Consider the following 25,702-nt stretch of genomic DNA (forward strand, 5'->3'; position numbering starts at 1 on the left):
AAATGTCTTAAAAATGCCACACATACAAATGTTCTTTAGTCTTTACCAGTGAAGAATTTGTAATTGGTCTGCCGTCATGGTCAAAATATGACCATGACCAATATGTGCATACAATTTTATCTCATAATTTCTTCAACTACTTGGTCTTTATTAATTTTAGCCTACTCCGTAATTAATGAAGTGGCCTTAAAAAAGGTCATTAAGTCTTGAATCAGACTTCCTTTCTCCTGCAGGTTGTGGTTGTATCGAATACATAAATATTATGGTTACATGTCACCACAAGAGGGCGACATATTGCAGCACCTAGTTATTCTCCAGTGTCCTGCGAGATCCTTTACTCTCCTGTCTCAGGGCACAAATGTTCATCAAATGTTCATCTCGACCTCTTTTCTCAAACTGTTTCAGTGCTGGCAGTGGGTCAAAGGTTGGAGGCAGGCGAGTGGTGACCTCACAGAGAGGCCAGAGTGACATCTGACCCCTAACTGGGCGTGCGGTCCAACCCTGGAGGATACAACGCAACAATAGCCAGGCACGTGCCTTGGCCTGGTCACCATGGTAACAAAGGACCTTTTGGCATGAGAGGGCAAAAGACGGTGTGGGGTGGGGTGTATCGGTCGTAGCTGTCCCTTCATTGTGATCAGTGTTAACCATCTGCTGCCAATTGACGTGGATGCGTAGGACACATCCTCGCCACCATTGAAGTGGCTGACTGGGTAATCTCTGCAGGCAACTGTGAAGGTGCTTTTTATTCTCACAATCACCTGGAGAGATTCTGCAGTTTGTCTCACAATTGTGGCTTGATCGTCATCATCACTCTGTCGAGATTGCACCGTGCAAAACCTTCAGCCAGCATGGGCTAATGGAAGATTATTAAACGCAGGCAGACAACAACAGAGTTGCTACAGAGCTGCACTGAATCAATGGGGGTCCTTTCTTAGATTTATTTTATTATCCAGTCAGATTGCAGCTTTTGTGTTGCAATGTCAATTTAATCTACCTAAGACCTCCACAATCAGTAGTGCTGCTGATGTGATTTAGACTATATTCGGAAAACATGCAAGCATCTGCTTACATTAAAGGGACCATTATCATACTCAACTCAGCCATTTGAGTATTCGTGTTCATTCCTCCTCTCTATGCAACGGTTCCAAGATCCAAGAAACCCACGGGGTCCTCACTGTTAAATGTCACAAAGTGAGGAGCCACCCTGTGCCCCGCCCACTTTCTCAAAGCAGCCACCGGTTAAACGCGTTCATTTTTACACCGAAGTTGGTGAAAAGTGGCCCCTTTCACACAGTGGGTCCCATTCACTTGAATGCGAGGTCTCCAGCCTCCACAGTGGTGCATCGCTGCTTTCACGGCCTCTACTTTGTGCCTAAAGTAATATGTAATTCGATACAAAATGCCAATAGTTAACTGTGGGATGCCTCATATAGCATGATGTGGACCCTTTAATGCCTCCCCTCAAGTTGTTTAACTTAACATCCAACTACATCTAAATCTAAATCACAAGACGAAAGTATATTCATTGTGTTATTAACTGCTATATCAGCCTTCATTGAAGAGAGACAAAATGCTGCTTAATTTCGCTGAAAACATTTCTTTTATAAAATTAAGTAAACTCATTGAAGAGACTTCTCATTGTGCTAGCATGTGTGCAACGCTTTGACCACCTCCGATTTTCATTACTTTTACATGATGGCGACTGAGTGATTGCACACAGCACACCAAAGGCATTTTATAGTGACATTAATCATTCGCATTAGCAAAGCTAAAATGGTTCAAACAAAGGACGCAAGATGGCCCCAAATGGCCCGTTCAGAGCCCAGAGGGTAAAACAGGGCTGCATTTTCCCCTCCTCAAGGCTCCTGCTTCTCCCGTTTCCCCTTTTGCCTCCTCTTGTGTTATCCCCACTGTCTCGTTGCGCCCCCGTCCACATCTATTCTGCCGTGTTTTGGTGAAATCTCAGCTGGCAACTGTGAGTCGTTCACTTGCTCCTCTCACAATGGCCTCTGGGATTATGCTAAACGCGGTGCCTCAGCCTCTGGCTCTCCCGTGCCCATCGACCAGCATCAACAACGCCCTTTTTGGGAGGGCGCGCGGCGAGGAGGCCGCGCGCCTTCAATGAAGATGTCACTGCGATTACTCAAGAGCCTCTCACCCAGGACCTGTCTGCGCTTCCTAGCCACCCTCCTTCTGCACTTTTTGGTTAAAAAAAAAAACATCAAAAAAATCTTTTTGAAGCACAGCCTCCTTTCATAATGGATGCCTCTTCTCGGATTTGCATGCACTCACTTTCCAGATGCTTGCGCTGCCATCTTTACTTTACTTGATGTGTACTGTACACTCGGCCACATTTTCCCATGTCCATTAAAGCGCCCAATTATTGCCTTAACATAATAAGAGATGGTCAGAGGAGCCAAACGTTACACTGAAGTCAGAGTAGTGGTACTTTAAAATAGCAGTTCTCAAAATATGAAAGTCCCAAATTGGGTGTGTGTTAAATATGACACATTGATATTCATTTTTGACTTAGCAAGCCAGAATTGGGCCAACATTTGGGCCTCACACCACCAGTTGAGAACAGTGCTTCATTTTCCTCTCTTGCACTGCTGGTGATGGTGATGGTGATGATGATGATGGGATTAAGGAAGAGTGTTCTGATGCGGATGATACTGCATCAGGAACTGATTGGCCCACTCTCCAAATGCCAACAGTACCTGATGCATTGCCTTCAGCATCGAAAGAAACGTCGCTAGCACCCGCTTACGGACCACCTATAACTTGACAGTTCAGCTGGGTGACTCAGGAACTTGAGAGTTGGCGCTTCGTTGAGACCAAAGTAGTGCTTTGAGATAAGAGTTTAACGGAATGGAAGTGCCATGAATCCATTCTAGCCTCTCAAAAAAATGTACCACTGTAATGTGGGATTTGAAGTTTGAAACTTGAAGTTTAATACTTGAGACATATTAATGACTTTGTTGGACTTCTGAAACACTACCAACCATTCATTTGTAATCATCGCGGAGGTGATTGTATCTACTTTTGTCCGTGTACTGCCAACTCAAATAAACATTTAAGCAAGAGCCTATTTGTTTGGGTCTCTCTCTCTCTCTCTCTCTCGCTTCCCCCCCCCTCACTTTGACAAGCAGGAAGTGACGTCATCACAGCAGATGTTCCTCAAGTAAACATCCCCAAAGCTGCTGACGCATCATTGGCTTTGACCACCTGCTGACCATAGCATGCCTCTCACAGGAGAAGGTCGGCATTTGCAAGACACAAGCCAATGATGATTGAGGAATATTAAAAAGGTCAATAATTATTTCAGTCAAATGGAATGAGTGCAGAGTGCAAAGATTTGATATTGCGGCATTGACAGTTTTGCTTAATCAAATGTTAACATACTGGAAGGCAATCACTGATTAATTCTTTCCATGTAAGCACTCTGTTATGTGCCGTTGTAACATTAGAGGATGAATGTGTGTGATTGCTACTGTTATATTCTTTCACTCAAATAATCTGTGTAGTTCTGTGGGGGACTAATGTTTTCGTATTTAAAAAAAAAACAAATATTAATTTTTGGTGTTATTATACCTGAGCTTTATTTGCCTTTTCAATGACAGATCTAAATAAATTGTTGAATTTATATTTGAGGTTCTAATGGGGAGTTGGGGGGAGACTAGCTTTGGAAAAGTGAAGAATTTTATATTTAATTAACACTTTTTTAGGTAATTTTGTATAACCTAAACTAATTTAAAAAGTATTATGAACGTTTTTTGTCAATGACAAATTATTTGAATTTAATTTTGGTCATTATTGATGAATGAACCCATTGAAAAAAAATAGTTTATATATACAGTATATATACTGTATAGTAGTTTAACAATTCTTAATGTTACTTTTTCCTGACTAAAAAAATCTTGAAAAAATACTTTCATTTTTCTCATTAAATAAAATTAAACTAATTGAAAAGGCAGGGTGACACAATTTGCTGTTTTTTAAATGCCCCCCCCCCCAAAAAAAATAAAAATTATGACACCGTAAAAAGGTCAAAAGGCGTTTCGTGTATGCAATAACGCATCTTATCGCTAGAGGACGCCGTCACAGCCTTATCCCGGAGCGATGCTTACATTTGTACGGTTATTTTCAATTTATTGTACCATATTTGTAATCATTTAAAACAAGTATTGAAATCATAAACCTATAAATTTCACCTTCCAAGGACTAGCAAATCTTTTGAAAAGTGATAAGCCTGTTATGATTAATGCTGAATTTCAGGTCTGCAGTACCAACAGAAGTCGATAGAGGTCGCCGTTGCAGGCTGTTTCGTTTGCTTCAGTTACAGCCCGGTGAGCGAGACCCAACCTGGCCGGCACACCACCCCCCGACTACCGCCCCCTGCATGTCATCCTCTCACCCCAGTCGTGTTCATCCCAAATGCTGCTCTACCCGCTCACTATCCACGCAGAACTACACTTAACATCTCCACCGTGTCGGACCTTCCTATTGGCATCCACTTGCGCGAGCTCCCCAGGTAAGCTATCGTCCGATTTTTTTATTTTTCAACCCAGGCAAGTTCTACCAACCCGTGCGTATTTCCGCAAGGTTTTGACGCTGCAATCCTTCATTTTTTGTGGTCACATACCCCCAGGCTCCAGCGTCAACATGATATTACAGGAGATGTCAAGACTGGTTGAAGACGTCATCATACATGCTATTAAAACTTGACTTTTCTCTCTTTCATTTTTGTGTCACTCCACAGTGAACGTCAACATGTTGTGGATCTGCATGGGTCTCCTCGCTGCTCTTTTCTCCTGTGCCCTCCCCCAGGAGGCTCAGGAGCCAATCTCTTACTCGGTAAGTAAGCAAAGAATAAAGAAAAAATTAATAATCATGAAAGAAATTGTCATTTGGATGGCAGAAAATGAATAACCGTCTTAAAGGTTTTAAAAAGATTGCAGAAAATAACATCAGAAGTACCTTGAATTACAAGTTGAATTTCTTTGGGGACCAAGGCCGTAACTTAGTTAAATTAAGTTGAAACAACACTGAGTTCAAATATACAAACGTTACAATTTAAAACGTCTTTAATGATCCAATGTAAATGCATTGAACATAGAAGTAAAAAAAAACCTGAATAAAAAGAAAATCCGATTTTAAATATTAAGTTAAATACAACTGATCTGTACCTAGATGGCAATTTTTCACATACCACTCCCACCCATTCCATAAATCTGTTCTCGAAACAAAATAAAACACAATAATAATGAGTGAGTGTGATGTAAAGAAATCAAGTACCGGACTTTTCGATCGTCTAATTACTGCACATGGGCATAGGTCAAAAGTCACCTCAACAACAGTGCCCTTGAGCTGTGCCTGTGAGGGGCGTGGTCAAGTGAGTGACATAGAGGACATTGAAGTACGCTCATTTTTAATCTTGCAGTTGCCATATAATCCTCATATGTAAAAAAAAAAAAAAAAAAAACAAAGTATTCCTAAACCAAAAACAAATCATATCCCAAAAAATAACAACCATCAAATCTGCTGTTTAAACTAATTAGAACAGACTAAATTAAACAATATATACAGTATATAATGACAACTCCACAGCAATGACTACCTTGTGATTGTTGGTCGATTTATGTCATTAACATGACTGTGTTTCCTTCACAGTGCACTGAAGGTTACGAGTATGACAGTGTTAGTGATCAGTGCAAAGGTAAGACTGGTCGACAAAATATTATTTTAATCTTCACAGTATTTTTTTTTTCAGAGACAGGTTAAATAATAATCAAGTTCTTGGAGAGTTATGTAAGATCAAAACACGGCATGTACCATTTGGTAATTGCGCTTCTGCTAAACCACACCGCCAAAATATAGTCCGGCCAATCACAACAAAGCACAGGGTCTGGCACGTTCCTCTTCGCTCAATTTAATTGTAGAGTTTACCATTTTCCTTGCGTTATGTGTTATGCTTTGGATCATGCTTTTCTAACTTCTTAATAGTAATTGCCATATTTTGGTAAAACATCTGAAGTGAAACCTGAAGATCTACACTTTGGTAATATATGATTAATTTGGTATGCTTTGGATCATGGTTTCAAAATGGCTGTATTTACTCTACATTTCAGTTGTAGAAATATGATGTGGTATGCCTTGGATTGTACTTCCAAACTGGAAGTAATTCCCATATGTTAAATGAAACATTCTGTGGAAACCCTTAGATGACTGAACTGTAGACTTCAGTGCGAGACCCATGATGTGGTATGCTTTGGATCACAGCTTCAAAATGGCTGGAATTACTTCATGGTAAATCCGTATATTATCGTGTCATCTCTTAAATACATTACAGCCACACATGCCCATGCAATGTTTGGTACATTATGTGGTATGCTTTGGATATTGGTGAAAAAAAAGTGTCTGTAACTCTTGAAAGCTAAATGATATATTTTTATGATACGTCTTAAATGAAAGCTTAGAGTCCATTTAATCATATTATGAAAGTTATTCAATTGTAACGAACAGTCCGGTGCACTTACCGCCCTTTTGTCTTCCTCATTTAGACGTCGACGAGTGTGCCTTGCTAGATGACGCCTGCAAAGGAGGCCTGCTGTGCGTCAACAACTACGGCGGCTACCTGTGCCTTCCCAATAACGCCCACATCTTCTTCACCAAGGAGGGCGAGGAGGTGCCCCCTCAAAAGCCCACTGTAGCACCCAGTCAGTCACAGCTCCTTCGGTTGTTTCCCGGGGGGGTCGCTCACACGGTCCGCTGCTCCGCTGGCTTCATGGCTGACAACCAGAACATCTGCAGAGGTAAGAGCATGTTTCTGGAAATGTAAAATTAACTGTTGTGGTCGGGCAGTCAGCAGGAGCGTAGACTAGCTCCCTTATCCCTATTATCTTCTCTTTTCCTAATTTAAGACATACATACTCTCGAAGGACTTGATAGTTATCTTACTGGCATAGATAGTTAAACAAAGATACAGTACATCATTTGTATGTATAAATAAATACATTTCAGACCAGTTAGAAAATGGGTGGTTGGGCTGTATTGTGTAAATTGTCATAATTCAGCAAAATTCATCACTTGCAAGCACATTTTCATTTATAGATGTTTGACAAAATACTCATTTGTTTGCCTTAACATGTGATGGATGGATGGGCATGCACTCCAAAGATCCAACTATTTGTATAAAAGTCATTAAAAAATGCAATTGTCCATATGATGTCCCCTTTGACCTTTTGGCTTTGACACGATGCACCCGTTGGTGTGGATGAGCTTGATAGTTGGACATTGTTGCGAAAGTGCTTGGTTGTCCATCTTGAAAGTTTCTGTGGAGCTCATCCGAGCCAAGTTGATCAGTGAGAGGACCTTGGTGTGGGTGTGGTACAGAGAATTACACATTGCTTTCTTTAAACTCATTTTTATTCTTTGGCTTTTGACTCATGCTGAGACTTTATTTTTAGTTTGACTGTATACAGCGGTGGTTGTTTTAAAGTGCTCTATAAATACACTTTAGTTGAGTAAAACAAGGTCATAGCTTATCCTTTCGGCCACTAGCTTAATATTAACGCAAAAACATTGGGAAATGCCATACGTCCGGGCAAACTGTTAGCATCTGCATGGCTGTGTTCTTACCCTTTCAAGCAATTTTAATACAAGAATGGCAGCAGCACATGTAGACAGACAATACAACAGTACTCCGTGATATATTCTTTATCCTCTGTGCAGAACGACTAATTTTACTGCCTGAGCATTGTGACATCTCTGCTGTCTCCAAGTATGTCCGTATTTCTGTATTACACTGCCCGCCCTCAACCTCCCAAGAGACCATCGTGCGTTCATCAGAATGAGTAGAACAATTTATTATAGGGTAATATTTTCCTCGTTAAAAAAAAAAAAACACACATGACACAATTTTGTCTGTGGGAGCATTTTCATTCATTTTGATGGGTAAAGATATACTAGCATGTGTTAGTAAGTCATTAAAATGTCCATTTTCCATTCTACATCCCCTTTAAACATTGCACTCTTTGATCGAATTGACTGGTAGCCAGGGTGGCCTACAGCATCTCGCTTGCCGATTGGAATCCTCCATTACCGACATCTGCGTAGCACCTCCGTACTCGACACGCTTCAAAAATATTTGGCCTGAAGGGGCTCCTTATCTCCCAAAATATCATCAGTATGCCTCTGTTGCACTTGGCCAAATACAGCAGGAGCGTGGGCCGCTGGTGGATAATTACTTGTTAATGACTTGAGCGCTCCAGAGGTGAAGTGTTCATCCATCTGCTTGACACATGCACGCGTGCGCGCCAGATGTGTTGCAAGCTTGTGTGATGTCACGTTTTATAAAACTTGTGGCATGATGTTTTTGGCATCTCCTCAGAAAGCAAACGAACGTGTTGAGCTCCCTGACTCTGAGGGGGGGCTCAAACTCAATGACCATTCTGGTTCTAAATATCGTGGAACTGCCAAAGTCTCTAATATTTGTGCCAATTTCTCCCAAGAAAATTGGTTCATTGAAATGGATTTATTCTTCTTTTCCTTTTTTTAAATAGTTTTTACTCATTTTGGGTATTTTGGTCAAGGTGGAGGAAATTATGAACAGTTCCACGTGAGGCAAGGCAAGGCAACTTTATTAATTCATTCAAAGGTCAAACCAATGTGCTTTGTATTTTTTATCGCATTGACAACCAAGAGTTCAAGCATTTAAAAGCAAAGTAAAGAAGTAAAAAGGAGCTGACTAAAATGTTTTTCTTAATTTTAAATATATAAGTCCTTCATGCTTCTGCTAGAACGCACAAAACATGCCAGGAAAAGCCTACTAGAACAGATGAACCTTACTTGGGGTTAATCAAAGGTATTCCTCAGGTGTGTATTTTTTGTGAGTCGTAAGCTTTTATTGGGGCGTGCATGGCAGCACTCACTGCTGTTGAGTCAAAGCAGGAGTGCAACGTCAGGCCGGGCAGAAGAGAACCCCCCCCCCCCCCCAAAAAAAAACCCGAAGGAAACATGAAAGTGTGGTAGCAAAGCGCCCAACTGCAGAAAGGCTCGTAATAACGTCACGGCTTTTACGGGCCGCCTCACTTGTTTTCCGGTGACTCCATGTTGTGCGTGCATGCGTGTGTGTGTGTGTGTGTGTGTGTGTGTGTGTGTGTGTGTGTGTGGCAAGTAAACCCGAGAAATCAGCGAAACACTCGGCGGGGAAAAGGACACGGCCAATTTTCCACATGTTGGACTGCCAAAGGAGTGTTTTGAACAGAAAAATGATGATATGACAAGAAAGAGCCGCGTTGGGAAGTACAAATACTTTATGAGGTATCCGTGCTTTACTTGAGTCTTCATTATTTTGCTATTACTCCCCACATGTGAACACAAATGTCTGTACTTTCTACTCCTTACTTTGTCAAAATAGGTTTGATATATGTCACAGTGTTGTAAGCCGTGAAGCAACCGGCAGTTGAACAAAAACTGTGGAGCAACACTCTCCTAGACAGACAATATGATACTCAAAAGGGTATGAGGTCTTTATCCTCTACAAAGATCTACTAATTTGACTGAGTGGCTGAAACCGTCATGCAAATTCGTATTGTGCATTATACTGCCCCCAGGTGGCCATCAGAAGGAGCAGCGCAACGCCTGTGTAATTGTAGCCCAAAATGGGACAAAAACCTTTCTTTTACGTTCTATTTTAATTATGCCATTACGATATGTTTTTGTCAAGTAAAATGTTGTAAAGCGCTTTTCTTGAAAGTCGTAGGCTCCTCTTCTGTCTCCTGGCTGGGCCTTTTCCCCTTACCAAAGAAACTTTCCAAAGACGTTTGTTTTTCACTCGTTTAGCGAGCCCCTGGGTTTCATTTTAGCGGTAAGCTATCACGTGACTGAGAAGCGCGCCCCTGCGTCAAGAGTGACATACTGTAGACCAGTGGTCACCAACATGGTGCCCGCGGGCACCAGGTAGCCCGTGAAGACCACTTGAGTAGCCCGCCAGTGCCTGGACATTGTGATTTGCTAGTAGAAATTATGATTTAAAAATGCAAACATTGGCAGTACTGTGAGACATTTCGAAACACGATCAAAGTCTGACAATTTAAATCATCAAGTATTAAAAATAACCCATCCTCATATTATTGAAGGTATTTTGGACAAATATGTTATTTCAGACGTGTATCAATTTGGTAGCCCTTCACACAATCGGTACACATGAAGTTGCTCTCACCCTCAAAAATGTTGGTGACACCTTCTGTAGACGGATGAAACAGAGAATCTGGTCATTAAAAAAAAAAACGCTTCCAAAAATTAATAAAACAGAAGTAATGTAAGTTACGTATTCTTCCAGTGCGATTCGGTACCAAATGACCCATGGACCCAGTACCGGTCCGTGGCCCGGGGGTTGGGGACCGCTGGATTAAACCACAGCAAGGCAACAATCGAATAGTAGACGGAGGGTGAACATTTTCAAAGAAGTCCGAAGAACTTGCTCAACGAGCATTGCTAGGTGCGCTTTTACCACCCGTTAGGCAACGGACAACTGCGGGGTGACACATGAAGACAGATAATACGACACTACTCACAAGCATGTATTCATTATCCGCTATGATGAATTACCAAAATGTCGGCCTTTGATTGAGACAGTCATAGATGTAGCTTCTTTATTTATGAATGATTACCCTGCAGATATCTTTTGACAAGTAAGTGAAAAGAAAAAAAAACCCAACCCTTTGTCCTTCATGTTGAACCCATTCGGTTTGTTGTTGTAGTGACACAAATTGGCAGCGACATTTTCAACAGCCACACAAGCTATAAAACTCAAGTGCGAGTGTGACAGCTTAATGATACTTGCATTTCCATGACCTCGCCCGCCCACTAAACACACACACACACACACACACACACACACACACAGGCGCGCGCACGCAAGATGGCCTCAAGTGGCTGGCTGTAAGTTTTATTTGCGCTTCTTAAGTCTTATTTCCAGCAGTGGTGAGATCACCCTCTCCCACAAATGAATGTTGTCCATCAAAAGTGGTCTAATTAGTCATTAGCACTGTTGACAAGCGGTTAGCGTGATTATTTTGGGACGCCTTCCAAGACCACCCTCAAAGGCGACTTGGAGTGGCCCATGACAATTTTTTTTCCCCCCCTTTTTACTTCGGAGTGCTGTTTTTGAGTCCGGCAGTATCTTCACTTAAAGTGCATTTTGTCTTTAAAAATTAATTTTAAAATTAAAAAGAGACACATTGGATGAATACCCTGTCAATTAATTTTACTGGGGATCTTTATTTTTGCTGAATTCAGTTGGTTTTGGAACAAATTAAATACATAACGTACCACTCTAGACTAAAATCCTGATCATTGATAACACTCATTCGAGCCACACCAATAAATCAACGGACAGCCAATTGAATGATCAAATTAATAGATAACTGTTTTATAATCCATGAATTTTTTAGACATTATATATTTTTTTAAAATCGTGTTTTGGGAGCTATTTTTTTTGCCTTTTGTCATGTCTTCCTCGGTTTTTGTTTCCATGTGTTCTCATCAGCCCTGATCCCTTACATCAAGCAATCAGATCCCTGTTTTCTTTCCGTCTAAAATATTGGTGGTTATTTCTTATTTGCCTTTGTTTTGTTTTTGAGACAGAAAAAAAAGAACCAAAAAAACACTTTAAAAAAACAGATAATGACACGAAGGCGTGGCATCATTGTATTTTTCATGGTCGAAATTAGACACTCACGCACTGCAGCGCGGGGCAAGAACAGACTTGCCCCTCCTGTTTACCCGTCTTCTTTTGCCGAGGTCACGCCGGCTACATTAACACCCATGTGCCTGGCGAACTTCACCGACTTCCTCACCTGTTGTAATGGAAATATTTCCCAAGTATTAGTGCCGCTAAGACGAGGGCAACCTGTACACTTTTATTTTTTTTTCCCAGAGTGCTAACATTTTGCCATTAGCATGCAATGGCTCGGGAGGAGTATCTCTGGAATGTCAAAGCGGGTTGTTTTTTTCTTTTTTCGTTTGCTGCCGTCTTTTGTGATGGTAAAAATTACTCACCACCTTGACAGATAACCATCACATCGATCTGCGGGAAGCTGGAATGCAGCAGGTGGGGGAAGGAGCACGGGGGGAGCGGAACACCACGCTGACTTTACAGTTTCACCTCTCGCGTTGACAACCCGATGATATTTGGAGGAAGGAGACACGCAACCATGTTTCTCTGACAGTGAACCCCCATTCATCGGACATCTCACATATACAGACCAAATCAAACATTTTTAGTTTTACCGCTCCCGCTCAATTTAATCCTTTCATGCACCCTGTCACCTGAAGACATAATTAGCTGTCCATTGTAGTAACCGCTGTCCCAGGGTTAAACCTTTAAAAAAAAAAATTATAATAACAACTTTTTTTGAAGTCTGTTTTTTTTTTAAATCGGGAAAATGGCACTCTGTAGTAATGTGCTTAATAATAACACAATTAACTAGAATGTAAAGGAGTAAACAGCGTCACGATTAATTCGTTGCCGCTGCTTGTGGTGTTTTCAATTTGGCCTCCGAGGGGCAGTATATTACAGTCATGCTTACCAACGACTGTAAGTGACTCAGTAAGTAACATGAGTCTTTTTTTTTTTTCACGGAGAATATAGAATATTTGCCTGCGAGTCTATCTGCAAGGGTGTGTTGCACCTCGATGCCAGATAGCGGTGCGCAAAGTTGGTTTGAAGGAAATCTGAGTCTCAGGAAAAGGGTTGCGAAATTTTAGGAATTTTCAAAGTTGGAAACTGACAGCAATTTGCGACAGTCAACGGGAATAAACCAAGCATTTCTCAGGTCTGATGTTGGATCGAAATAAGGAATTTAAATGTAGTTAGATATGATGATGATAGATGTGATACGTTCAAGAGAGAGGGGCCCGACTTAATTTCACGACTTCGGGTCCATAATTGGCCACATTTGCACTTGGTGGGGGTAGTAACCCCAAAATATACGTATATATATTTTTTTTGTGGCGCACATATCCATGGTGCAGGCAACACCTGTGTATTTCCCCCCGCTTGCTGACATCAGCGACGGGTGCTCGGGGATCAAGCACCTCTGCGCGGTGTCCTAGGTGAACGTGTCCACAAAGCTGTTGTTCTGCTGTTGTTGGTGGCGGCTGTCCAGAGGCCAGCTGCTTCCTCCACTCATCTGCTCACCGTGTGCTGATCTTTCCGTTGACCTCATGTCGGGAAAGGGATACACAGTGCCTATAAATCCCCACGCAGCGCTTTATTTATTCATTTTGTTTTTTGCGGATTCGACAATGCATTGTAATTTATAGCTATGACATTACGGTGGGGGGGGGGGGGGGGGGGAGATCCACCTGTTGCTGAACCGAACAATTGATTCATAGGTAATACCAAATACATTACGTATTATATTTTTATGAGATTACTGTCATCATGATTATTAAATCTGTTGTACAAATCAGCCTTCCCCATTGAAATGAATAGAAATGCGATTAATATGTTCCGGCATCAACTTGTTCTCCTTCGGCTACGGGTGAACAAACACTGAATGTAACGAGATTGTATAATTTGAAGTTAATGTTGTAGTACACTTATGAATCTGATTTAATTTTTTTTCCGCAATCATTTTTTTCTTGTGGTATGTCTTTGCTGGTGCATTCATACTTCCCAGGGAGCAAGACAGGTTATTACCAAAGATCAGTGAAAGAGGGAATGTTCCTGGCACACATCGGGCATGTTTCTGACCGAGTATGAGCACAAATCAAAGTGAGCCAGGCTTTCAGCGTAACTAAAACTCCCCTCTCAACAACATAACGCGGAAATATTTCACGCTCTAATGCGAATAAGAGTTATGTCTTTGCTTCGTTTGATTTCCTTCTGCTCCGGCTTGCTATCAAAGGGAAGCACTCCCATTTTTAATAATTATTATTTTTTTCTTTTTCATGAGACTGCGCGTGCACGAAACAAACTTTTCTTTAATTGTTTATTGTTCTACATTTATTTTGGTAACATTTTTGTTGGCCTTTTTTATGCACAATACATCAACCTATACATGTACGCATGTTGAAAGTGTGTGTCGTGTTACCGTGGCAAACCAGTGCATTACAGCTTAGCTCTGACATAAATGTGATTTTGCACTAGCATCGCGCTTCTTGCCCGCGTGACACCCCCCCACTCCCCCATTTTTTCCTTTAGCAAAGATTCAATTATCCAATACAGTAATCCCGGATACATAAAGAGAAAGCGATGCTGTCCAAACTGTTCCTTGGATATCCTCCTGCTTTTCCATTGCGATCACTTCAGTGAAAACAAGACTAAATGCTCTGCAGTGATAATTACACCAGGCCCCGACATATAGTGAATATATCTGTTAAAGTTAAAAAAAATAAAATTAAAAAAAATTAATGATCATGCACTTTTTCATCTTTTTGGACTTGTTCTTTGCACTCTGGTGTTCAGTGAAAATGATCATGAAAACTCCCAAACTATTGATACCGATACCTGAAAAGTAACATCATATTTTTAAATTCTTACTTCCCAGCACTGCACTTTCATGTGCAACCACATCACACTCCCACACCCACACACACACACACTATTATGCACACGCATTCTTTGAGCTCCCCCTCCAAAACTCCCAGGAGGCCTTTCGAATTAATCCCGAAAAGAGCGAAGGGAGTTTTAAAATTCTGACATCACGCCATAAATCTAACTTCAAATCTTCAACAACAACAAAAAATAAATAAAATATGAGAAGTCCTCCACCCTTTTTTTCCCTCTCTCTCCTCATTCTTTCCACTTCCACTTGTCCCTTGGAAAGCCTCACTCGAGCGTGTTGCTAACAAGAGAGCTGTGTCAAGCAAATGCGGATGACCTCACACATCATCACTTTTGGTGGCTTGTTGCAGTTAAAAAAAAGTTTTATGTGTCAACTATATGGACTTACTCCATGCAGTAAGTTACAGTTTGGGCAGATTTACTGGACCCGAGAGCCCACCGAGTATGGGATTAAACCCTCCCGCCCCCTCACCTCACACACACACACGCACAGAGTACTGGGAGTGCATCAAAGGCTCAGCGGCGAAGTAGCGGTTAGTGTGTGAGATGTTCCCCCGGCTGCACATATGCTTTTATTTAGAGCGTTCTTTGCCTTACAGCGCGCACACGTGTACTAATAATTTACTTTTCGATGTACAGTACTGTATGCCAGGGTCTCTCGTCTTAATCATGACAGGGCGAAACCGTGCTCAAGTTCATCTTGATGTCATTTCAAATTGAAACCAAAATGCCCAGTCAGTTAAAATCAAGACCAAGTGGTTCATTATTCGCATCTGTGCTGTATTGCAGATTTTTAAGAAAGCGTTTATTTTTATTTTTATTTTTTAGCCATTCATCATCTGAACCGCTTTATCCTCAAGAGGGTTGTGGGCATGCTGGGGCCTTAAACCGTGAACTGGTTGCCAGTCAATCGCAGGGCACACTTAGGCGAACAACCATTAACACTCACAATCACACTTACAGATAATTCGCCTCCCATACATGTTTTTAGGATGTGGGAGAGAACGTCACCAATAAATCTGCAACGGCGCCATGAGAGACAATTTTAATTCGTCCCATCACCACACTTGTATCTCAAGTCCATCAAAATTCAAATCATCTTTCCTCATTGAAATGAATGTAAATCCAATTAATCCGTTCCAGCCCCCTAAAACACACACAATTTCCTTTCTTAAGATGTTTTTTCATCAGAAAAAAGTTGGACTAAACTGCCTTGTAAGGAAGTCTACTTATATTCCTTCCTGTGACAACTCCGATCTCCCTGTTGCAACCTGCTCATGACACTCTGTGACTCTCTAAGTTCAGTGGCTAGTTTATTATAGTTAAAGAAAGAAACGAAACGAAACGAAAAGCAAAGTATAAAAAAGAACTGAAACGACATTATTTATTTGCATAAAAAGTTTGACATTCAAAAGTTGACAGAAGGTCAAATTAAGTTCACCTCGGATGATTAGACTGCATTTTAGGTTCATCCTGAAATTTCACCCCAAAGCCCAATATGCCGAACTTGTGTGCGTGTGATTTATATTTCATTATTCCAAAAATGTGTTTGGACAAATGAAGGCATCCGCCCCTAATCACCAACTTTCCCCATCTGCAGGAATTTGGCTAAAATTCCTAAAATTATTACTGATTCGTCTTACTGTTTATTGTATATGTTAAATCACTCCATGTACAGCACTTTGTATGCAGCGATGGCTGTTTGAAAGTGCTCTATAAATACTGTTGACTTGACTTGACTTGACTTAAAAGTCATTTTGCCCAGCTCTGCAATAAAAACATCCAGTCAGAGTCAGGCCTGCCTACTTGCGCTTCTGCTTGCCTCAATTGTGCATAGTGTTAAAAAGCACCACTCAGTCAAGACCCGTAAGTGCCTGGCAGGAATTAGCAGGTAGTGATCTAAAGAAGTGGTGCTCTAGTGGCTTCACGTCAGTATTGTGATATCAAGTTTTTACCGCCGCTGTTTATGCGAGGCTGCTGACAGGAGGCACGCCATTTCCAGTCCCTGTGAATCACCACATACCTCCAGCTGCAAGGTGCGGTCCTGACTTGATCCTGACATTAAAAGTACATTGGTCTGTTTATTGACACTCATTCAATGATGATCCTCCACAATTTTGAGAAACTGTGTCAAAAAAATATAAAGAAACATGGGGAGTCATTATTTCTGTGACTGATTATTCATTCATTCATTCATCTTCCGTACCGCTTTATCCTCACTAGGGTAGCGGGGGGTGCTGGAGCCCAACCCAGCCGTCTCCGGGCAGTAGGCGGGGGACACCCTGAATCGGTTGCCAGCCAATCGCAGGGCACACATAGACGAACAACCATCCTCGCTCACACTCACACCTTATATTCGACTAATTAGGTCAATGACAATTTAGAACTAAGAGAGGAGGTCAGGTGCTGCCGTCGTTTATTTAACAGCAATACCACATCCCGGCTTTGACAACTACCGGTACCTTCTTTTACCGTGGTGCTATTGAAGTCCGTCACGGGCGCCTTCCAAGCCACATCAGTGAGCGTGGATTTCCGCCACAACACTGCTTTCATCCCTTTTTTCTTTTAAATTTAAATATATAGTGGCGTGTGGGGGAGCCTTGTGTGTGCCCGTATAAAGTTTGCACCTGATGTCTCTCAGGGTGCCACTTTTTTGGACCGAGCTCGCTTTTGTCTGTGAACACACTTAAATGCTTTGTCTCGCCACAAAGTGTACCGATAGCAGATACTACGGGTGCATTTAGGTGGCCGACACTCGCTTTCAAAAGCTTTGGTCTTCCGTGCTTGGGTTTGTATTAAAGGAGACCTATTATGCTTTTTTTTCTCCACAATTTGACCCGGTGTCTTAACCTTTTACATGTTGTTCGGTCAAAATGAAACGCTAACAAAAAATACCCCAAATATCTTTCTCTCTGATTTTTGATGACTTTTCTGAACTCATTCACTCCGAAAGACGCTTTTAAACGTCTTTTCAGACTTGGTCTAGAATTGGCTGGTACTGAATGAGTTAAAGGGGAAGTCAAGCCCAAAATTTTCTTGACCATACTATGTTCAATGCCGCCCCACTCGTCTAAACACGGCATTGTGATTAATACAGTATTGTGTTTGAGGAATAAGAGTTAAACAGCAAAATCCCCCGCGATCATAGCCACGTCAGGGGGCGGCCATTTTGACATTACAGTTGCTCGGCGCTCAGGTGACAACCAATCGTGGCTCAGCTTCAGAAAACTGGTGAGCCGTGATTGGCCTTTTCAGTGGGCTAAATTGGCTTGATGATATTATTACTATTATTATATTTCTTAATTATGTCTAAGATCAGGACCTCTTAGACACTAGTGATGCTGCCAAGCAATGGATCCAGTACTGGCGCAACAAGATATGATGATTTCTTAATTTTTATGTACGATGAACTCAATTAGCACTGTTTCACCACCACTATCACTGTTTGTTGAATTTCACATGTGATAGATGGCAAGGGACTGACTCCAGGGACCCAACAATTTGTTTTTAGTATTATTTGTTTTAACATTTAAAAGTCAACTTCCCGTAATGTCTAACGCGTAACATGACCCGAACAATTCCATCACGCTTTTGACAGATTTTGGCTCTTTTCTTTTCGTCACACATTGTTCACATCAACGAGCAGCAATAGCAGCAGCAGAACATTTTTAGCTTTTTCCACTCACTGCAAACATCCTTTTTTTTTTTTTTGCACTATTTTTGGTCCGTGCACATGCCAAATCACAAAAATAACGACTCCCTCTATCCTAATCCTGTGTGTGTGTGTGTGTGTGTGTGTGTGTGTGTGTGTGTGTGTGTGTGTGTGTGGTATTGGGGATAACTGACTTGACGTACTGTGAAACTGATGCCGAATGGCTGCCTGCACTGGAGGGACCACCCAGGAGGACTGCTGGTGGGCCTGCTGGGATGGGAGTGCATCGGCGTATTTGGATGCTCATTGTGTGTGTGTGTTATGTTTTGAAGAGTAGAAGAGAGTAGGTGGGAGGGATGCAACAGATGGTGATCAATCATACACTGTGTTTCATGACTTGTATTTCATGAATTTCAAGGGTTGCATTCAGTTTAGTTTTGTTTTTTTCTGTCATGTTGATGTCAGACAAGCCGAAATTTGGAAGTATGTGACCGTTTTCCAAATTAGTCCATGTATGCACGACTGGGTGTGAGTAGTGGCCTACAGCAGCTTTTTGAGAGTGTTTTCATTTTCTATTTGTGTGTTTGATAGTTTGCATTTCAATAAATGGCTGACGGCGTATCCAAGGTTGTATTTTTACGATGCATCTTGCGTAGCATTGCTCGGCTTTGTTTGCCATATGTTTGAGGACACCTGTGTTTGTGCGTGCGTGCGTGTGTGTGTGTGTGTGTGGAGTGCAGACATAGATGAGTGCGCAACAGGCCGACACACTTGCGGGCCCGAGCAGACTTGCTTCAACACCAGGGGCTCGTTCAGCTGCCAGTGTCCTGCGGGCTATCAGAGGAACAGAAACCAATGTGTAGGTCAGTCTTTGTCATTTCCTAAAACATCATAACTGCGACACATACATCCTCGCATACTAGTGGCGTAACGGAAAATGACTTTCCACTTCCCACTGGAGTAACCGCTGTCCCCGAAAGCCATGAAATACATCCGTATTTCCTTTTGAGGAAGTTACAGAGATAGTTCTGATTACTAACTAGCGCATTACCGTTTTCACCACGTTGAAAAATTGCCTCGGACATGACTTTCAAGCAGATGGATTGTAAATCGACGACCCTCAAAGGAACCGTTCACATGGTGCGTGTGTGTGCGCGTGTCTCTCTGCAGACAGAGACGAGTGTGCGCTGTCCAACTACTGCATGCACACGTGTGTGAACACTCAGGGCTCGTACTACTGTGAGTGCAATGCAGGTCACCAGTTGGCCAACAACAACCACAGCTGTATTGGTAAGTCACGCAGAGGACGAGTATGCGTGCATGTGTGTGTGTGTGTGTGTGTGTCTGTGTGTGTGAATGTGTGTGTGTGTGTTTGGAAATAGTAAAAAAGCAACACGGTATGCTTCGTTGACGGTGACATCGTTATTTATCCTCTGCCAAGTTCCATAATATGGAGGCCAAGTGAACCGCAGGAGTTGTTAGTTGTCATCGTCATCGCGTATGTTAGAATGCTTGCAAAGACCAGGAAATAAGACCACACACATCTTGACGAAATCACGGCACGACATGGTGGAATAAGCAGGCCAAATTATTACGGACACCGCTGACATAATTTTAAGTATTTATTCAAAACATTATTCATAAAAAAAAATTTTGTCATTCACTGCCATGGACATTTATATTCGTCATCTCGTATGGATATCTTTGTTAAGTATATTTTTCACCAGCTCGACATGGAGGGGGGTGGGGTGGGGGCGTCTCGCTCAGCTTATCTGTGAAAGTCAAGCTTTTACATAACCGTAATGACAAGCAGGTGCCTTTAGATGGCAGCGTTGCATCACATTGGATTTCAGATTGTCACAGTTTGTGGGTTGAATATAAATAAGGCAGTGAAACTCGGCTTGTCACCTCAATTGGTAATTGACAATTTCGGACATCTCACATTCAACAGAGTGTTTGTATGACTGGGATAAATTGAGTATGGTATAGGTAGTAGAAAGTGTGTGTTTTTGAGATTGTGAGAAAAGAGGATGCCGTTCAAGTTGTTAATGACAAACGGCATGTAAAAATGTCACTAACAAACCATGTGGTGAGATCGCGTCACTCGCTGCATATTTCATAGTTGTGTAATATCTTGTCGTCAAAATCCATCTCTCACGGTATGTTTTTTTTTGTTGATTTGTACTTTGTCATTTGAGATGTCGCAAATGCAAACAAATATTTGCGTCAACATCCATCCAACCCATTTTCGACTGCTAATTACTACGGAACTGAAAAATCTCGAAACACACTTTTTTTTCTGGTAAAAGAAGCGATTCTACTTTTATTCTTTTGGCGGTCACAGAACACACAATTAGTCGGTGGTCCCAGAACAATGAGCCAAAAAAGGCTCTGAAAGGACTGCCGATCATCAATGACATTAAAAGTCAGAATGAATTATTGGCCTCAAACTTTTCAATGGTGTTGTTTGTGCAGTACAACACAGCCCTTGCTTTTATGGGAAACTGTGTTAGGTCCTCCTGCTGACAGACTGCCAGCCCGGCATTTGTCTACCTGTGTATTAATGTAACTCATTAATGCGGAATGCGCATCCTAACCGTTTGCGTTGTCTGACGTTGTCAGATGTCAACGAATGCGACACGCAGAATCCATGTCAGCACCACTGCTACAATCTGATTGGCTCCTACATGTGCCAGTGCAACCAAGGCCACGAGCTGGCCCCGGATTTGATCTCCTGCCAAGGTAAACGCCAAACATCACATCCATGCACCGCCACTAGCTTTTCCCAAAGGTTTGAGAAAATTTGGGTTTCTGGGTGAAATTTCCGAATGAAGGTAAAATTTGACCTTCTCTCGCTATTCAGTGTTTCACTGCTTTTTGCATGGCTTGCTGCTCTCCGATAAGGAGCTGAATGGCAAAATTCACAACAATTAAGTTCATCCAGAAAGTTAGTAATGCAATTCCTGTTCATTAAAAAACAAACAAACAAAAACACACGAAAGCTCACTATCCGTAAATGTTTGTGTATCGTGACGTCATTATGTATGTTGCTTTTTTCTGTACAGACATTGACGAATGCAGCTTCTCCAGCTACATGTGTCAATACCAATGCATCAACAGTCCGGGAAGTTACTCGTGTGAGTGCCCAGAAGGGTACCAGCTGCAGGGCAACAGGTTGTGTCAAGGTATTGCAACGTCCTCAATCAGTCAGTCTTCTCCAGTACTCCCAAAACCGTTTTTTGCGTCGCTGACCAGTTTTACTTAAAGCTATAGTCCATCCATCCATCCATCCATCCATCCATCCATTTTCCATACCGCTTATCCTCACTAGCTGGAGTCTATCCCAGTTTACATGTAGGTTTCAGTGTCATCTTTATAGCTAGGTATTAGCTGGCCTAATGGAAGCATGTACAGAATGAACAATAGGGGTCCCAGGATTGACCCCTGGGAAACACCACTGGTCATAGCCATTTAATCTGAGACACTGGTACAAATTTCACTGAGGTTTATATTGTCCTCGATCCAGAACTTGAATTAGTTTAGTGTAGTGTAGTACAAGAGATTCCCAATGAGTGTATGAACTTGTGTCTTAGCATCACATGTAAGGATCACAGTAAAACTGAGAGATTATCTTCTTCTGTGTTCAGGCGGATATGATTTGTCACCATGATCAGAGCTGTCATTGTTATTACCTCTATCATTAACATTTTTTAATATTCATTCATTCATCTTCCGTACCGCTTGATCCTCACTAGGGTCGCGGGGGGTGCTGGAGCCCATCCCAGCCGTCTCCGGGCAGTAGGTGGGGGACACCCTGAATCGGTTGCCAGCCAATCGCAGGGCACACATAGACGAACAACCATCCACGCTCACACTCACACCTAGGGACAATTTGGAGTGTTCAATTAGCCTGCCATGCATATTTTTGGAATGTGGGAGGAAACCGGAGCACCCGGAGAAAACCCACGCAGGCCCGGGGAGAACATGCAAACTCCACACAGGGAGGCCGGAGCTGGAATCGAACCCGGTGCCTCTGCACTGTGAAGCCGACGTGCTAACCACTGGACTACCGGGCCGCCCACATTTTTTAATATTACAGGCAAAAATGTAAGTAACATTTTAACCCGATAAGAAAATCAAGAGAATCCATGTCAATCAATGAACCAATTATTTTGTGCGGCTCATGATTAGAACGAGGCCTACCCTCTGAAACAGCACAACAAGCCACCAACACATCAACACTGTGTCTCCCCTCTAAGCCACCTCACTGAATTCACACACACACACTTGGTGTTAGTTTTTTTTTTAAGTGGATTTATTTGATGTTATGTTTTTGCCCCCGCTGCCTCAGTCAGGTGCAGGCCTCTCAAGGGGTGTCCATGAATCGTGCCATTTGTGCGAGGAAGGAGATGAATCCACGTTGCTGTGCCACAAATAGACCTGTGGTTTGGGCTACCTGTGACCCGACTCATTTTTTTCACGGCCTTGCTCCTAATACCCCTTCACGTAACTGCCGTCAGCCGTACAGGATTCCCCCCAGAACTCCTACTGAATGGCAGGCTGCATATTTTGGTACCTTCTGGTGTGTTCGTAGTAGCTCCTTTGGCTACCAAGAGACATTTTTTTTTCCTCCCTCCTTGCTCGTCTACCTTTTCTCTGCATGACGTGCGCACTCATGGCAGGCAATAAGGCACTCGAAAGTCATCACACCAGCAGAATATCCAAAGGGAAGATGCATATTAGAGCTGCAGGCACAGCTAACTAGCTTAGTGAGCATCTTAATCGCTGAATAACCACTGATGAGATCGAAATGAAAATAATGGGCTGTCGGGAATTAAAAAATAATACAACGGAACAAATACTCTCCATCAATCCATTTTGTAGTCAGCTTATCCTCATGAAGGTCGCGGGCATGCAGCAGCCTATCTCAGCTGTCTTCGGACATTAGGCGGGGGACACCCTGAACTGGTTCTGGCTCACACACACAATTTTTGTGTTCCATTATTTTCACACAAAGTCGTTTCTTTGTGGTGTCATGACTAGACGTGAACGAGTGTGAGGCGGGCACACACAACTGCCAAGACGATGAAATGTGCTGGAACTACTACGGCGGCTTCCGCTGCTATCCCAGAAACCCCTGCGCGGCACCTTACACCCAATCCTCAGAAAAGTATGTCAATGCCACACGCTCGTTCTGCGCCTACGTTGTTGCTCGGTCACTAAATGTCGGACAATTGCTTTGCCTTTGGGCAGCCGCTGCATCTGCCGCTCTCAAGCCAAGTGCCAGGGCCTGCCGCCATCCATCGTCTACAAGTACATGAGCATCCAGGCCGAGCGGCCCGTGCCCGCTGACATCTTCCAGATTCAAGCCACCAACATCTACGCCAACACACACAACACCTTCAGGATCAAAGCCGGTAATGAGGCGGGTGACTTTTTCCTTCGGGTAAGTCGTACGGTTTGCTGAGATTTTGTACAAAACAATGTGTTGTTCCGAACTCAATTAAAAATAATGAATCAATTTTCCCCATTGAAATGAATTAAAATATTCCAGCCCCCCCTCCTCAATGTTTTTTTTTTTGTGGGGGAGGGGTGATACGGTTTTAATTTTATAAAATAGTACCGCATTGTATAAATCATCCACTTGAAGAACTGTTGGGTCAAAAATTGGGGGGGGGGGGGAATGGACCGGTCCACTACTTCAATCAATTGGCCCCAACTGGTGTATGTGTGCGTTTAATGGACGTGGCCAAGTGAGTGAACTTTCTTCCCCCCCACCCCCCCCCACCCCCACAGCGTTCTAGCAACGCCAGCGCCATGCTGGTGCTCACCAAGCCCCTGTCGGGCCCCAGGGAGTATGTGGTGGACCTGGAGATGATCACGCACCACCTGACCATGAACTACCACTCCAGCTCCCTGCTGAGGCTCACCGTCATCGTGGGGGCGTACGCCTTCTGAGCGTCCGCCGCCGTAACGCAGCCAAAGTCTGTCTCCGCCTAGCATACTGTACATTTCCCATACCGTACGTTATTGATCATAAAATAGGAGAGCTCGCAATATGTCGCCACCGCACGACGATGAAGAAGCCGAGTGGACCCACAGTGATGACTTTGTAGTTTCGCAGCACTGTGGCAAACCGTTTGAGCATTCATATCTAAATAGGAGAAGTCTACACACCCCTGTTGAACCGCCAGGTTTTGTGGGGAAAAAAAATGAGATCAAGACAAAACATTTCAGAACGTTTTACTCCGTTAGTGTGTCCTATAAGGTGTACACCTCAATCGAGAAGTCCTTCTAAATTGCCACAAAAAAAAGAGTTTTAAAATACTTAAAAGGACTTATCTGGATCGGATCCAGACTGAGATAGATTTGACATTGTGTTGAATGCCTGTATGAACATAAACAATTTCGTCCAAATTGGATATAAGGTGACACACCTATAAGCACCTGACCATGTTAAATGACATTATCTGGTTTGAATCCAGATTCAAACAGGTTCGATATCCGACAGTATGTATTGAGCCTGTTTGAACAATGCATGCATGAATATGTATGAATATGCAATTGTGTTGGCAGTCATAAACGCCGGTGGGATTTTGCAATGTTTTATTTTGCTTAAATGCGCAAACAGGATCAGATCTAGCTTTAATTTGAGTTTGCATACACAGGTTTGTTTTTTTTAAATCATAACATATTTCATCAAAAAGCTACACATTCATGAAAAATCTATAGATACATTGAATAATGTAAACCCAGCCAAGGCACAACTATATTACGTTTTTAAATGACATTTTCACATTTTTAAATGACATTTTCACCACCATCGTCGTCATCATCCTCATCACAATCGAGAAGTTGGTGCACCGTTGCGCTCATGAGTACCAATTTCCCAGAAAGCTTCAGGGAGGGTATCTTGCCAATGAGTCGCTCTGTTCAGACGCATTAAGTCATGTACATAGCTAGGTGTGTGTGTGTGCGCGTTTGTGTGTGTGAGAGAGAGAAAAAAAAGTTGCCTCAAAGGGCGTCCTTAATGTGGCCGAGCTGTTTATACTTTGCACCGATGTACTTCCAACGCCAATAACAGGAAATGTGGACACAAGCTAGCCAACAGGCCGGCCGGTGGGTCACTCAGTGCCAGTGTTGCTTCACACATTACATCGTCATGGCTCTTTAATGCAGCACATATGGAGGACGTGTGTGTGTGTGTGTGTGTGTGAAGGTGTGTGTTACTCACTTAAAAAATGTACGTATTATTATCTACCATCGTGCCTTAAAGAGACAGGAGCAAAAATTCCCCGATCACGCTTAGCACTTATCCAGCTGTTAATGCTTTCCATATATTGTTTATATCAATATATTTTTTTTGGGTCTCATATTTAAAATATATTTTTTTGAAATACATAGCTTGTATCGAATGTTTGTACTCAAGAGGAGCAAAATTTATATTGTGGAATAAAATGATTTACAAGAAA

The 25,702-nt window shown here is 42.4% G+C and overlaps 2 protein-coding genes across 4 annotated transcripts in view; both read left to right on the plus strand.

The window, feature by feature from the left end:
* LOC127610822 (exportin-5) overlaps positions 1-1,102 on the plus strand; it is a 32,992-nt gene extending 31,890 nt beyond the window's left edge. Inside the window, exon 36 of the mRNA XM_052081269.1 lies at positions 406-1,102. The gene's annotated coding sequence lies outside the window, so the exon portion shown is untranslated. The remainder of the gene's footprint in view (positions 1-405) is intronic.
* A 3,228-nt stretch (positions 1,103-4,330) lies between these two features.
* Positions 4,331-25,702, plus strand: efemp1 (EGF containing fibulin extracellular matrix protein 1). 3 transcript variants are annotated; one of them, XM_052081273.1, is made up of 11 exons: positions 4,331-4,534; positions 4,763-4,857; positions 5,674-5,719; positions 6,564-6,815; positions 18,971-19,093; positions 19,401-19,520; positions 20,853-20,972; positions 21,296-21,415; positions 23,274-23,400; positions 23,484-23,676; positions 24,027-25,702. In XM_052081273.1, exons 1-11 carry the CDS (start codon positions 4,438-4,440, stop codon positions 24,186-24,188), a joined length of 1,455 nt encoding a protein of 484 aa, XP_051937233.1. In that variant the 5' UTR covers positions 4,331-4,437; the 3' UTR covers positions 24,189-25,702. The 3 variants fall into 3 exon arrangements, with proteins under 3 accessions (XP_051937233.1, XP_051937234.1, XP_051937235.1); XM_052081274.1 differs by lacking the exon at positions 18,971-19,093 and having other exon boundaries at positions 4,333-4,534; XM_052081275.1 differs by lacking the exons at positions 18,971-19,093; positions 19,401-19,520 and having other exon boundaries at positions 4,351-4,534.

The sequence above is a fragment of the Hippocampus zosterae genome, chromosome 11 (assembly GCF_025434085.1).
Source record: "Hippocampus zosterae strain Florida chromosome 11, ASM2543408v3, whole genome shotgun sequence".
Classification (NCBI taxonomy): Eukaryota; Metazoa; Chordata; class Actinopteri; order Syngnathiformes; family Syngnathidae; genus Hippocampus; species Hippocampus zosterae.

Coding starts and splice junctions, on each gene's coding strand:
- efemp1 (XM_052081273.1), top strand. CDS start 4,438: ATGCTGCTCTACCCGCTCACTATCCACGCAGAACTACACTTAACATCT. Junction 4,858..5,673: donor AGGAGCCAATCTCTTACTCG/GTAAGTAAGCAA, acceptor TTTCCTTCACAG/TGCACTGAAGGTTACGAGTA. Junction 5,720..6,563: donor TGTTAGTGATCAGTGCAAAG/GTAAGACTGGTC, acceptor TTCCTCATTTAG/ACGTCGACGAGTGTGCCTTG.